The sequence below is a fragment of the Eschscholzia californica genome, unplaced genomic scaffold (genome assembly GCF_041429995.1).
Source record: "Eschscholzia californica isolate CP2 unplaced genomic scaffold, dmEscCali1.0.p SCAF_1, whole genome shotgun sequence".
NCBI lineage: Eukaryota > Viridiplantae > Streptophyta > Magnoliopsida > Ranunculales > Papaveraceae > Eschscholzia > Eschscholzia californica.
This window is the reverse complement of record NW_028238198.1, coordinates 46,231,187-46,246,433: the sequence shown is the minus strand read 5'-3', so window position 1 is coordinate 46,246,433 and position 15,247 is coordinate 46,231,187. Positions and strand designations below refer to the sequence as shown.

The 15,247-nt window shown below is 36.9% G+C and overlaps 1 protein-coding gene across 1 annotated transcript; it reads right to left on the bottom strand.

The window, feature by feature from the left end:
• Nucleotides 1-3,701: 3,701 nt before the first annotated feature.
• On the bottom strand, nt 3,702-13,837 carry LOC147567169 (CLP protease regulatory subunit CLPX1, mitochondrial-like). Its single transcript, XM_086653790.1, has 15 exons — nt 12,719-13,837; nt 12,223-12,281; nt 12,006-12,106; nt 11,768-11,847; nt 11,204-11,254; nt 10,902-10,976; nt 10,733-10,810; nt 9,982-10,038; nt 5,992-6,062; nt 5,782-5,881; nt 5,524-5,628; nt 4,783-4,845; nt 4,591-4,713; nt 4,223-4,381; nt 3,702-4,030 (listed from the first exon to the last, which is right to left on the bottom strand). Exons 1-15 carry the CDS (start codon nt 13,412-13,414, stop codon nt 3,956-3,958), a joined length of 1,893 nt encoding a protein of 630 aa, XP_086509916.1. The 5' UTR covers nt 13,415-13,837; the 3' UTR covers nt 3,702-3,955.
• Between the last annotated feature and the right edge of the window lie 1,410 nt (nt 13,838-15,247).

Genomic DNA, 15,247 nt, shown 5'->3' with positions numbered 1-15,247 from the left:
GTACCATACTACATGCAGATCAAACTTTTTACATTGTAGTCCTTGTGTTTCGGGTGCTTCTAAAGGCGCCGGACCAAAAAGCTGTTAGCATCCATCTCTGTTGGCACCAAGCCCAACTGCTCTTTCCTCTATTAGCACCGACTAATTATGTAGACACCGGTCCTTTCTTTGTTAACCCTAACCCTATCCATTACCTTCTTCAAAACTAACTTTTTTTTCCAGTCTCTCTAAAAAAAAAAAAAAAAAAAAAAAAAAAACTTCCCCTCTACTCTCTCATGACCAGATCTCTGCCTCTCTCTCTAACCTCTCTCTGTACAACTCTTGGGTACATGATACCTCTAGTTCTCAACTTCGAAGCTTTGTTCTTAACAAATCGTAATCGACAAAATGTCTTGATCGGAAGTGGTGGATGGCTGGAGGTAAACGAAGTTATTGTGAGGGTAATAACAAGAGTTGGGAGAGAAGGTCAGTCAATTGGAGTTGTTGCAGATGGAATTGACAAGAGTTGGGAGAGAGTGTGATCGTGAGAGACGTTGCAAGAGAGAGAAATGGGAATAGAAAAGAGAGAGAAATCGTGAGGTAGGGAGATAGCAACAACAGACGAAGAGGGGAGAAGAGAGAATGAGAGAGAGAAAAAAAATGAGATGATGGTTAGGAGGCGAAAAATAACAAAGTCAACTTTTAGATTCAAAATGAAAATGTGCTCGAAGTCAAACCTTCCTGACTAAAGTTTTTATGCCCGAAAATTTTTATTCATTCTCCAAAGTCGCGACCAAAAAAATTGAGACTTCAACACATACATAACTAAGGAAGTTATTTCAGAGTTTTACATTGGAAATGCTTGTATAATACTCTTCTTTGAAAGTCAACTTGATTGATTTTCTTTCAGCAAAAAAAAAAAAGTTGATTGATTTTAGAGAACTTAAAGAAAAGCAAAGAAAGGTGTTATCAAGAATGTAAATCTAGAGAATTGTAGATGGAGGGTCCTTAAAATCTTAAAGACCATGAGAGCCAACATTGGTTTGTGATCCTTGTGTAAGATTGTTTGGTTTCTCTTAACAAAAAAAAAAAAAAAAAGATTGTTTGGTTTAATAATTTAAGGGCAACTCTTTATACATGTAGCTAATAAGGATCTTTATGCGGACAAAATCTCTAGAAACGTATTACAACAAATGTGGCACGATTATAATGTTAAAATAATCAACGTCAAGGAGAACCTCATATAATAGCAAAAGGCTCTCTCACTAAATCCTTAAAAGAAAATTTTATTTCACTTTATATTTATTCAAATTAGAACTACTTTTAATATTAGATCTATCTATTAAGTTTCTTACATTGCACTTGAAGATACCTTGTCAAGTCTCTACCCATCTTGTAGTAAATCTAGAACAGCGGACCGTCAAAAATGAAACAATCATCTCTGGAAGGAACTCATAAAAGCTACTAGTTCTATACGAGTGGGTTACAGGGAAGGGGACCCTATATCCCCCTTCCTCTTTCTCCTGGTGGGTGAAGTTTTGAGTCATTGTATGCAATTGGCGGAAAGGAAGGAGTGGGTTACAGGGTTCCAGGTTACATCCTCGAGTAGAAGAATCAACCATCTTCAATTTGCGGATGACACCCTGTTCTTTCTGGACGAGAATGCGGATCAATTGGCTAAACTCAGGGAAATCCTTCTGTGGTATGAGTTAGCTTCAGGTCTGAAGGTAAATATGGAAAAATCATACGTCTATGAGGCCACGAAAGTGGGGGACGCCAATCGAAACCACGAGCTTCTCAATAGTTTCGGGTGTCCGTTAGGAACTTTACCAACTTCTTATTTGGGTTTGCCACTAGGCCACAGATACAAAGCAAAAGCTCTGTGGGACCCGGTCATCGAAAGAGTGAATAGGAAGTTGGCAATGTGGAAGGGCACGATCTTATCCCGAGGTGGGAAGGTGACTCTTATTAAGGCAGTACTTCAAGCGCTCCCGACATATTATCTCTCACTCTTCTCTATTCCTTCCGGAGTATTGAAGGTCATAGACGCCAAGATGAACAACTTCCTATGGAATGGTAAGTCGGATAGCAAGAGAATGCATTGGGCAGCCTGGAAATATGTAAGCACTACTAGAGGGAAAGGTGGGCTCGGTATAAAGAAGCTGAAGATCATGAACCAAGCATTGTTGTCAAAATGGATATGGAGATTTGATCAAGAAGTAGGAAATCTGTGGAGAGAGGTCGTGGGCGACAAATATGACAAAGACCCGGAGCAATGGGCTATCAGGACACGCAATTCATCTTTCGAATGTGGGGTGTGGAAAGGAATTCAAGGCTTCCTTACCAGCTTTCGTAACTTAACCAGGTGGGAAGTAGGCGATGGCGGGAAGATTAAATTTTGGTCGGATGTCTGGATGGGATCAACAAGTCTTATGGCCCAGTTTCCTTTAATATATGATATAGCTACAGATAAGAAGGCGCTAGTGGAGCAAATGTTCAATCAGGAGACACAAATTTGGGAAGTCAATGTCAGGAGGGCGCTAAACGACTGGGAAATCAATTCATACATGGGTCTGCTAGAGGTATTACAATCAGTCAGCCTAGGCAATGAGGCCGATAGAAGAGTGTGGAAACATGATGCGAAGGAGTCGCTTTCTGTTAAACAGTGTTATGGGTTATTGGACGGAGGAGACCAAATCATAACTCCAACCTTAGTAAAAGTACTAAGGAGGGTTTCAGCCCCTCCAAGAATTGGATTTATGCTTTGGGCCACCTTCATTGATAGGTTACCGACAGTGGACAAGTTAAAAAGTAGAGGTTTTCAGATGGTTAATCGTTGTATCTTATGTAAGCAGGAGGAGGAATCAAGAGATCACTTGTTCATCCATTGCAAGGTCGCCAATTGGATTTGGTCTTATTTCTTATCGTCCTTGAAGATAACATGGTGTATGCCCGTATCTGTACCACAACTTTTTGAGCAATGGTCTTCCATTCCGAAGCCTAAGGCAAGAAAAGAAATCTGGAATGTTATCCCAGCGGCAATAGTGTGGAGCATATGGAAGGATCGGAATAGTAAAATTTTCAAGGAGGCTAATGGGAATACGAGTCTAGATGTGGATGATGTTAAGTCGATTGTATTTATCTGGGCGAAGGGCATCCCTAAGTTTAGCCACTCGTCTTATGTCGACATAGTTTGTAATTGGGAGGCGTGGATATCGTGAAGAATCCGCTTTAGCCTCCCTTCTTCTTGTGTTGCTGTTGTATAGTTTCTTTTCGTTATATTTAATCAAATTTTCAAAAAAAAAAAACTAGTTCTATACGAGTTAATGTGTTACTTGTTCTCAACCAACTTTTTAGTTAGCCGGCCCAAAATTTCAAATATATAAATGTAATAGCGTGCAGCATAGCATGTGATTCCATTGGTCGAAGTGGGTTGTCTAGTTTCATTTGAGAAGTACTGGTCTTGTACTGATCAACTATTAAACTGTCCAAGTACATCAAGTTTTAGTCTCTAAGAAACAATTAATGACTATTCCTGAATAACTTTTGCTGAAAATTTTCTATATCCGGTACATTTTGAGCCTCACACTCCGAATGTAGCTCGCCGGATGAAACTAAATCTCCCTACACTGTAACTTTCAGGAAAGATAATTCACATGCTGAAGAGACGATCTACCACATGATATGATATTCAATCCACACAAAACCTCAGCTCGCTTCACTTTTACTTCGAAATGTCGTATTGATTATGATCAAGGGAAGCACACCTTTTATAAGTACTATGTAATAGCTAGCAATTATTGGCAGTTTTATTTTCCCTAGTAGTTCATTTTGCTATACATTTTTTTTCATGGCAGAAGGTTCGTTCTACAAGGATATAATTACATCACATTTGTTGACCAATTTATATACAGAGTAACATTCTACAATGCACTTCATGGAGAGAGATATGACTCACTGTGAGGGTCGTAGAAAATTACAAGCTTACAACTCTGGATGAGACATCTGCTTCTCCCTCCGATGTCTCCGTCTCAGCAACTTCAGCATTAGCCTGAAACCACACATAATTAGTTGCATTTTAGACGGACTTAGTTTAAGTATGAATTTTCAGCAACTTGGCTGAGAGTATCCCTAGTTGTAATTAGTGGGAACTCAAACCATCCTAATGATTATTAAAGAATCTACGTTCCTGCTTAAGAAAAGAAAGTAGCAGATGAGCAAAAGACTTATCAGTCGTACGTACCGTTTGATCCTTCAGCTTCACTTCAGCAAGGTAACGCTCCAGTGAGCCCTCCCCGCGAAGAAGTTTTGCTCCTACACCTTGTGTATCGGATGACCCAATTGCCTCCTCGTCAACCACAACTGCATCTACTCTCTCATTTCCTGTCTTCACGTCTGGAATCTGAGGATGAATAGAGATAATCAAATCAATTAGGGTATAATTATCCCTCAAAACCTGCATGCTAATAATCTGAGTTCTGTCTTAGTAGCTTGCACCCCCCCCCCCCCACAAGAAAAGGTAGCTAAGCATGCGGAATCTGGATCAAAAGTCTTAAGTTACACTAAGATACGTAGAATTGTATTTGCAACAGACTCTAGGCCTACTATTACCTCATACATTGCTTCGGTAAGAATATTTTCCAATATTGATCTTAAGCCCCTAGCTCCAGTGTTCTTAGCCATTGCTTTCTTTGCGACCAACCGTAGTGCGTTTTCCGTGAAATGTAGCTTGACCTGTAATGTGTCACAGAATTAGAACTAGTACATGGGGGTGTTGAAAGATATAGAGAGCGGAGCACTTACATTGTTCATGCTGAACATTTTTCTGTATTGTTTACCCAGAGCATTTTTAGGCTCTGTTAGGACCTACATGTAATAAACAAGGAAAATATCAATACGAATACCGTATAAAAGAAAGCTATGTTTCTATGCTGGGCTAGTTAGTACTTGGGCTTTCTAGTTTGATCAGCACTTGGCATGCTTGTCAACCATATGAAATGCTGAAATTTGAAGTTTCAGTTTAAGAGTATGTCTTATTTTGCTTCTCTGAGAGACTAACACGATCATTATGTCCGACAACCAATGGATAAGTAAAAAAATCACATTTTGGTTCTGCGACACAAGACTCTCAATACAATTGTATATGCAATATCGAGAAAAAAAATTCTAGATTTCACGTTTGATCATAACCAAGGAACGGAATTCCAGTTTCTGTAGAAATTTCAGTCAGCCCAAAGTGGAAACGTGTCGTGGAAATATTTCGGTCTGGAAATTTTACAAATCCATGGGAATGACAGAAATATGATGCGATTGTGCATAACAAGACTTAATTTTGTGTTGGTATATGATTAGATAATCTCGACTGCTCTGTTGTGATTCTATGAACTGTTAAGAAGCCCTATCAAAGCTCTATAAAGTAGGTCTTCAGTCATGTTTAAAAACCATAAAACTAAACATTATTGTTTTTCTGAAATTTGAGAGAAAGGCATAACTACTTTAAAAACCCTAAGCAATAAAACATGATATGAATGTTTTGAAGATTACCTGAACAAGTTGGTCCTCATTTAAAGCTGACAAACTAACTAGGACCGGAAAGCGTCCACAAAATTCTGGTATCAGACCATACGCAATAAGGTCTCCACTTTCAACCTGCAAATGGCAGAGCAGCTTTTGAGTTAACATATCTAGAAGAATGTATAACACAAATAAGAAGGGAGGAGTTCTAAATTAGGAGGGAATCCTACACATGCTTCAGGACAAACAAAACTTGATTAAACAGGTTAGAAGTGTTCAGGATCTCACTGTTTCCAATAATGATGATGTCACCACGGCGTTTGTTAGTCCGCCAGCTCTCATGTTGGCACGGACAGGTGCCCCAAAGCCAATAGAAGAATCCTGCCGCCTAGTAGATAACAAGTTTTTAGCCTCTAATCTTAGTAGACGAAAGTGAACATACGTGATTCGGTGATAGCAAATTTTCCATAAAGAGTATTACAAAATAATACAATCTACCTCTCTGAAATGGTCTTCTCCAAGTCGACAAAGGCTCCACCACATATAAAAAGTATATCTTTTGTGTCTATCTGTATAACGACATAACAAAGCAAAACAAGTACAAAAACTGAGTTAAATGTAGCATAAATAATACGGGTATACTTGTACGCGTCAAGAACTTATGTTTGTTTTAGTTAAACAGAAATCTTGTTTCCACTACTAAACTAGAAATATTAAAACAATTGATTTTTTAAATTAACCCACATTAGTTAGAATGACGCAAATGCTTCCTCCCAAAACACATAAGAAAAGGAATTCCTATCATGAAGGGTAACTTCAGGACCCATTACGTGAATTTGGTGTTAACTCTTAGGCCATGTTTGGCATCCGGGAATAGTGTGGAATGGAATGTGATTTCTGGGAATCACAATCCAGATTAGTGTTTGACTCGCTGGAAAGAAGGGGGAATCCTATTCCCCCGAGAATGGGACCCCCCTAAAGGAGGTAATAGCAAAACCAATGAGGGCGCGGGTTTGTGATTCTCATTCCCCGGAATGATTTGTTTTAATATTTATGGACAAAATTATCCATAATAAAATATTAGAATGACTAGTATTAAAGTTGTCCTTAATATAATATCACAACTAAAAAACTTATAAACCTACGGGTTCAGCCATCACAATAGCAACTCTTTCTTTCTCTCGAAAGCAACTCTCTATCTCTCTAGATTTTTTTTCCTTCTTTCTCGTTTTTTGTTCATTCCAATCGATTTCATACCGTTTAAAAAGAAAACAAAATTATCTCAGAGGTTTAATGTGGGAAGATGAAGTTAATTTCTATAGATTTAATTTTATATCTCTCGGTTGGGGGCATTTTGATGGATTGAAGAGAGAGAGAGAGATTTGTTCTTTGTTCATCCAATTTTGATGGATTTTGATGTTAAGAGATCCTGCGCCTACCGTCAAATTCGTTTTAAATTATATTTCTACAGAACTTTTACAAAAATTTACATTCTTATTCTTGTACGAGTAACACACCAAGTTAGTAATATGTCAAGAATCGAATTCCTATTCCTGGTCAAACCAAGCATCAACCTAATTAATCTGATTCCTAGGAATCACGTTATGGGAATGTGATTCCTAGGAGTCACATTCCATTCCCGTGCGCCAACATGGCCTTAGGGTATTAGTCCTGCTTCAACTTCCTACAACCCTAAAAAAATTGGAGTGTATAGGATTTCCAATACCAACTTCCCAACTCTAGCGGCAGCTCTACCTGAATGTTCTTTGACAATGTCTAAAGTTTCAATTTCGAAGGACAGCTTCATATACTTTTAGCGGCTTCAGTAGATACTCAAACTAAAACAGATACATATTTCATGTTTCCACAATATATACTCATGTCTAAACCATAGTTACCAGAAACGGGATACGCTCCGGTACGAATACGGGGTACGCTAATTAGACGTTTCTGATTCGCTAGGGGGTATAATTATTCGCAAAAATTTATGCAATATATATATATATATATAATAAAACAGAAGGGAAAACGATGATTGGGACAAACATCCTTTTTTAATAAAGGATATTGTTTAGAAGTTCTTCTCAAAATTTAAAATATAGTCCTTCGTAGAAATAAAATAACTTATTCGAAGAAAAAAAAATAATTGTATCCTTAGAAAAAAAAATAACTAATTTAAGAAAAAAGAAACAAAAGATATTTCAAGAGTAAAAAAAAGAAATTAAGATCTCTATCAATAAAATAATAACTAATTTAAGAAAAGGAAACAAAAGAAAATAATACCAAAAAATTAGGATATCCAGAATATAGCGATATTAAATATGGAAAGTCGGGTGACATGTTTGGAGAGAGCGCCTAAAACAGTATTATGGGGTGACTCTAGAAGCACTGGATTATAGTTCGTCACATTTGATTAATACAATTGTCCGTGCCCTGAGGCACGGGATATAACCTAGTATATATATATAACTTAAAATCGATGAAAGCAATATTCACACTTTCTAAACCCTAAATTTAGTAATAACTGCAGAACCTAAAGTTAAAGCAATATTCACACTTTGTAAACCCTAAATATCATGTTTTCATCTTTTTTTTCTTCTTGCAAATGGGTACGCCAGACTTAGCGATCTCATTCGCGTAAGCACTCTAAAAGGGTACGATCGAACCAGATCGGAGTTCGCTCTCCAAATGACCGAATCTGGTAACTATGGTCTAAACAGCCTTGATAAATATTTATGCTCCTACTAGGTACCCAGTACATTCAATAATGGCAGATGTTGAACTGCGCTAAAAACTCAGATACTGCCTACTGATATAATGTCAGATTTTGTATGTACATCTTGTATGTATTTGCACTCAATTGCGTTAGGACCATAAAATATCACTGCAGGACATAGTAAGCATAAAGGACCAAATAACTAGGACACAAAAGTCTATGCCCGTACATCCGTAACCTCTTTTTGGCCTTTTTCTACTCACAGTTTCTGACATCTTGTGTATGTGGCAAATACCAGTGTCGGCGTCCATGTTACATGTATTATATTAATATATCATTAGTATAGTTCTAATACAAATTGACCAACATAAACAAGTATGGAAGCTGTGACAACCCAAAAAACTGCCAGGACGTAAACACCTGCAACCTTGTTGGCAAGGAATGAAACTTCGGTTTCGGTGGAAATTTCGGTCGGCCCAAAAGTGGAAACGTTTTGTGGAAACGTTTCGGTCAGTGTGGAAATTTAACAAATCTACGAAAATTATATAAATGTGATGTAGTTGTGCATAACAAGACTTTCAACCATAACTAAGCATAAAAAACATGTAGTCTTGACTCTAACATGAAGTAAGGGGTAAACTTGCAAAAACGTTGACGGGTTTGTGACAAAATTCGTTAACTTGAGGGTTAATCTATAATAAAACAGTAACACTGGGGGGCTAACTTAAAAAAGATAACTTGAAGCTATTATGGTAGGGGGTAAATATTAGAAATTAAGGGAGACATCCCAAATGAGGGTTAAGGGCGCACCCTGTAAGTGTTAAAAGTGTCTCCCTTGTGAGTTAAGGAGGTGCCCTTTACCCTAAAGGGGGGCGCCTTGATAAATCCCCATTAACCCTACAAAACCCTTATACAAAAAATCGTCTTCTTCTTTTCTGATGTTTCCAGCCGACAGACTTTAGGGTTTTTTATTTTCTCTCTCTAAATTTTGGAATCAAACCAAAATCACTTTAAGTTTCATGATTTTGTTGGGGGTTTTAATGGGAAAGATGATAGTAATGAATTGGAGAAGAAATTTTAAAGAAATCAGAAGAAAGTTTGAAAAACTCGACTCCAAATTGAGAAGAAAAACTGCATAAAGTTAAGCTTAAGGTATGTTATTTCTTCATGTTGAGAAGTTTATGGAAAATGTCGAAATTTCTTGATGTTTCGACCGAAATCTTACAAGAAATTCATGTAAGTGTGTTTCTGTGCACCTAATTCAGAAAACCGACATATTTCGGCCATTTCGACCGAAATATGTCGACTTTTCATTTCTTGCTTGTTGGACCATTGAATCTTGAAGTTATGATCTCTAGGCTACTGACATGCCAGATCCAACATTCAATTTTAGCTTTGACATTTCCACAAATTCTAGAATCTGTAGTACGTTATTACTCCCGAGCAACTACAACGGTTAAGACTTTGTTTTGAAGTCCCTGACATTTAACTGACGAAATAGTAACGATCCCTCCAAAACTCATGCGAGGAAGGGAGAAACCTAAACCCTAATTAGGATGATCAAGGGCCGATAATCCATTTCAAGAAAAAAAAAACCGAGATTTTCTATTTCACTTGGAAAGCAAAACAATTATGTCAAGGATTTACAAGTCCAATACCTCTGCAGATGGAAATAGACAGAGGTTTCCAATTATGATTTTGTTAAGGATATACCCTTGTATACAAAACTTCCAAAGAAAAATAAAGGGAGTACTTTTTGATGTACAGTTTACCTGAATGTTATCCCCACGAGGATGCTTCCGAGCTCCCTTTTCGGGCACATTCACTATCTGTACAAGAAAATGTATTATCCTTTCAGACTGCGCATATTTAAAATTTCAGAGATGATGTTACATTTAATTGTTCAGAGAATATATTTTCACGTGAACTTGCCCAGTTGCCCTATAAAAGAAAAAGACTTGTACAAGATAAAACTCATGCATTTAGTGATGTTCTTTTCGTATGTTGAGATAATCAAGTTATGCATATTAAACGAGGTTTAAGGAAGAAAGTTGACTAGCTGATAGGGCGGCGAAGGTAAAAAAGAAACTATAAAAAGAAAAAAAGAATTAACTCCAAAGATGGTCAAAGGCTTTCAACAGAAAGGAAAAAAGATTGATGAACCTTTTTTTCAACCTACTTCAAGGAGGCTGCAGCCCCTTCCCCTCCGAACTGGTAAGATGAGACTTTTTCCACAAAGTCGGATCGAAAATTGGAAACAATTATTGTATTTTCAAAGAAATAATAATTGAGCAACCATAGAGAGGGGAACCCTTTCAGAAAAATTGGCATGAAGCCAGAAATTTTCGTTCTTTTTTTTTACTTTTAATATGATCCTTAAGGAAATGAAGAGAAACTAAGATGGTTTGAAACTTTGAATACGCAGAATTAGACATGCCTCCAGTTTTCCGTACAATAACAATTTAATAGCGTTAACCAATTTATGTTAACAAAATGTAGAAATTGCAGAACCAGTGAACTCACAGTTCCTTCTAACATTTTTAGTAGTGCCTGCTGAACACCTTCCCCTGAGACATCTCTGCTTATGTTCAAGCTCTCAGCCTACAAAAGCAGTTGGTAAATATAAAACTTTTGATCACATAACATGAAAGATGCTCTAAATCACTACGGTGCAACAAAAAGCCCACAAGACCTTTTTAGTTATCTTATCAACTTCATCGATATAGACCATCCCTTGTTGAGCCGCTTCTACGTTGAAGTCAGCAACCTAAAAAACATATAGAGAAGGACAAAAGATACGTGTTCCAATAAGTAGCCAACAATGAAGAAAATAATAAATAAGAAGGCAAACACAATAAGAGACAGAATTGCAGTGTTGCATGTCATTCTTTGAATTGATTAAACAGAAGAAAAGCATGAAAAGTTACTAAACTATGCAGATTCAAAAAATAATTGTTAAAATATTTAATAAGATGCAGCAACCAAAACACTTACCGTGAGCAGTTTATACAATATTGACTCTACATCTTCCCCAACGTAACCAGCCTACAAAATTGAAAAGGCATAAGAGAAAACTCATCACTTGTGTGATTTAGTTTATCCATACAACAACTAAGAGGTATATACTAAATAACTCAACAAATAAATTAACCAGGACGTACAAGTGGTAGTCGCATAAATTTCTTACCATATTTCTTCAAAAGACCTAGCATGTTACAACTTAAAACCTACCAATGTAAGTGATTTGCAAACTGTATCCTATAAAATATTTTTAACCCGTGAAGAGATAAAGTTCTGGCTATATTCAGAACTTTCGCCTCATCTATCTAAAGGAGTTTTTTATGGAGTTCTGTATCAGTAGACTAGTTTCGGTCTTCACAATATTTAAGATCTCTTAATATGGATCATGATTACGATAGAAGATATAAAAACTAAGATTCATATGAATAATGGTAGTACTACCTAAACTGACAAGGCATAGTTCAATCACAAGTATAGTTAAAAATGCTAAAGAAGAAGGATCTCCACAATGTATAACAGATTGAAATCTGAACTTGCCTGTGTTAAAGTTGTTGCATCTGCAATGACGAACGGTACATTGACAAAACGAGCTAGTGTTTTTGCAAGTAATGTCTTCCCTGTCAATTTTGAAGGATGTCAATATGTAGGTTAAACCACCTAGCTTTAAACTACGTAGCTCACTGGCTTGTCAAAAGACAACAGCACGAAACAACAGAAGCAGTATAGGCAAGAAGCTAACATAAAGATTCCGAAATCACAAAAATGGCTGTCATACCCGAGCCAGTTGGACCCATTAGGAGCACATTGCTTTTCTCTAGCTCAACAGCATCATAATCATCATGTTCAGCCCCAATATTGTTATGAATCTCTCCAGACCTAGAATTTAATTTACACAACTCAATTTGTATCTTATTTACAGTTTAAAAGTAATTCCATCCCAGCTACTATATAAACATTAAATTTACATACACTGGCCCACGTTAGGAACTAACCCTTTTCTTGAGGCATGATGTATCCTTTTGTAATGGTTATAAACAGCTACAGATAGTACCTGCAACATGGAAAAAAACATCTGTGAATAAAACATCTATGGTTCTTCGATCTCACTTTCGTACAAAAGAACCTGTCACAGACTGTTGCACTTAACAACATTGAAAGCATCAATCTCGGCAAAACTTGTGATCATTCTGCGGAATTCCAATGTACATAACTAGCAGGAAGCATGTGGGCTGGCATCTTGTTGGTTATATTTGAATAGAAAAACTAAAAGAGCAATAATGAAACAGTTCAAAAACGAAATGTGTAAAAGATGTGTATCATGTTTAAAAGCGATTTAATGAAAATTAGTAAATTATAGATCATAAAAGGTCGAATATGTACAAAAGTTCTTCTAGCAATACAAACAATAAGAAATATTCGTTGCTTACTATAGTAACTGGTAGCTATTAATTTGATCATGTTTAAAGTTTTGAAGTAAAATTGCAGTACCTTCTTCGCTCGTTCCTGTCCAATAACAAACTGATCAAGACCCTTGCAGATTTCTTTTGGGGTCGGTAGATCTTTCCCCATATTAGAACCACCCCATCCATTATTATCCCCAGAGGAACCACCATTGCTCCCACCCGAACCAGGTCCAGCCGCCCGTACTACATTCAGACCTGGTGCAAATGGAGGTCCAGGCGGTGTATGCACTGCCATCCCCTCTTCCTTCGGAGGCACAGGTGGTTCCCCACCAAATGAATTGGCCAACTCCCAAGAATCAGCTCTAACAGAATCATCTGTTTGCTTAAGCCGACCAATTTCAACAAAGTTACCTTGTAAAGGTACAAGCTTTTGGGGGCGAAAATAATAAGCAGTTTTGCAATTAGGGCATAAATTTAGAGCTTGATAACCAATTAGGTCACCACGGTTAGAGAAAGTCAAGCTTAATTGTTTAGAACAGCGAGGGCAATTGGATTCAGCTCGAATATTACCAGTTTGGAAATCATCAGAGGTTCCATCCCATAAATAACGTTCCTGAAACCCTAGCAAGGATTTTCTCCGACGGTAGCTACCAACATGGAGACAACTGAAAGGAGTGAAGATTGGGGATTTCTGAGAAGAACGATAACTAGAAAAATATGGAGATTTGGTGATGTAGCGAGCCGATTCTCTTAGTTTCTGCCATCTAAAGACTGCCGACATCCTCCTCTTCCTCCTCCTCCTCTTCCTTCTCTCTTCTTCTTCTTCTTCTTCTTCTTCTTCTAGTTAACTATAAATACATATATTGATAGAGAGAGAGAGAGTGGGAATAAATTAGAGAGGGAAATTGTGATTGGGGAAGTGAGAAAGAAATAGCTGTTAGAACTGAAATTGAAGTAGGTGATGAGTGATGAAGGAGGAGAGAGAGAATTTGGTGGAAGACGCGAGAAAGAGGAGGAGAGAGTGTGTGTTTGTGTGTGTGTGTGTGAATCTTCTGATTGTAAAGAGATAATGTTGCACGTATGGTGTGGAAGTCATCTTTGGGATCTTACTTGTGAATCTTTCTTTTTTATCTGGATAATGACATGTGGAATACTTAAAAGCAAAGGACACTCTAAAAATAGACACTCTAAATTTTCTCTTTCCACAATGGATATCTCTAAAATACCTACACTTAATACACATGTCACTTATAAATTCAATAGAAAAAAAGGTTATTTCTCGATTGGCCCCCAAAAGTATGACCAGCTTCCCGCGTGGCCCCCAAAAATATCAAAAATACTCAGATAGCCTCCTTTGTATTTTTCGAGGCATTGACCAAAAAGTTAGATTTTAACTATCCAAGGCTACCCTTTTGTCTTTTTCTTCTCTTATTTTTGGTTTAGTCCCTCGTAATTATCTCTCTTTATTTTCTATCTTCATCATCTTCTTCTTCTTCCCTTTCTCTCTCTACACAAAAACCTCCATTAATGAAATTAGATCCTGAAAATCTTTTAAACTTTCACTTTGAGTATCCTAGTTCACATAAATAATTGGTTTGGAAGATTATTAAGTAGCAGAGCTCGTATTCCCTCCATTTTTGTTTAGTCCCTATTAATTATCTCTCTTCATCTTCTATCTTCATTATATTCTTCTCTTTCTCTCTACAAGAACCTCCATTAATGGAGGTCATGAAAAAGATATTTTTTTTTTAAATGAAAATGAAATGAATCTAATCTGGATCTGTATCCACTCATCTTCTGTAAAACAGTAAGGTAGAACAATAAACTACTCAAGAATCAAGTTAACTTTTACTGGGAAAGTTTCTTATTATTTGAGAAAGCAAAATCAGGCTTATATAGAGCCTTTACAACGGGTGACTAATTGAAAAATAACAAACTAACAACTTCCCTCATTAGTTGGGATTCACCTAAGAAACTTTCAAACTAAGACTTATTCAAAGACTTTCTGATTTCTTGTAATTTATTTAACTAAAGTTAAAGTAGTTAACTGAAATCATCACATCCTCCCTTAAACTGAATATGGTTAAATAATCAGTTTACACATGAACTTGAACGAATCCCGAGCAGATTCCCCAACTTCAAAAAAACTTCCAATTTCAATGGTTTTGTAAGAATATCAGCTATCTGTTCTTGACTTTGACAATGATCCAATTTTACCACTTCTTCCTTTGTAAGGTCACGAAGAAAATGAAATCTAACGTTTATGTGCTTGCTTCTTCCATACATAATAGGATTTTGGGATAACTTGATAGCTGAACTATTATCACAAAATATTTGATTAGGCTCAGATTGTGAACAACCTAACTCCTCAAGTAATCTCCTCATCCAAATGACTTGACATGCACATGTAGCTGCAGCTATATACTCTGCTTCGGTTGTTGATAGTGTGACAACGGGTTGTTTTTTCGATGACCAAGCAATAGCCGCAGAACTAAGCATAAATACATAACCAGAAGTGCTTTTTCGATCATCCAAATCGCCAGCATAGTCACTGTCACTGAACCCTACCATCCTTGTTTCTGAGTTTCTTTTGTAGAATAATCCAAAGTCGATA

Bases quoted from the DNA above. Each gene is read 5' to 3' on its own strand.
- LOC147567169 (XM_086653790.1), bottom strand. From the start codon at position 13,414: ATGTCGGCAGTCTTTAGATGGCAGAAACTAAGAGAATCGGCTCGCTAC. The intron at 11,255-11,767 runs GCAAGTTCAGAT...TCAATTTTGTAG, and splicing joins ATGCAACAACTTTAACACAG to GCTGGTTACGTTGGGGAAGA. The intron at 10,811-10,901 runs GTCTTGTGGGCT...CTGCTTTTGTAG, and splicing joins TTGATAAGATAACTAAAAAG to GCTGAGAGCTTGAACATAAG.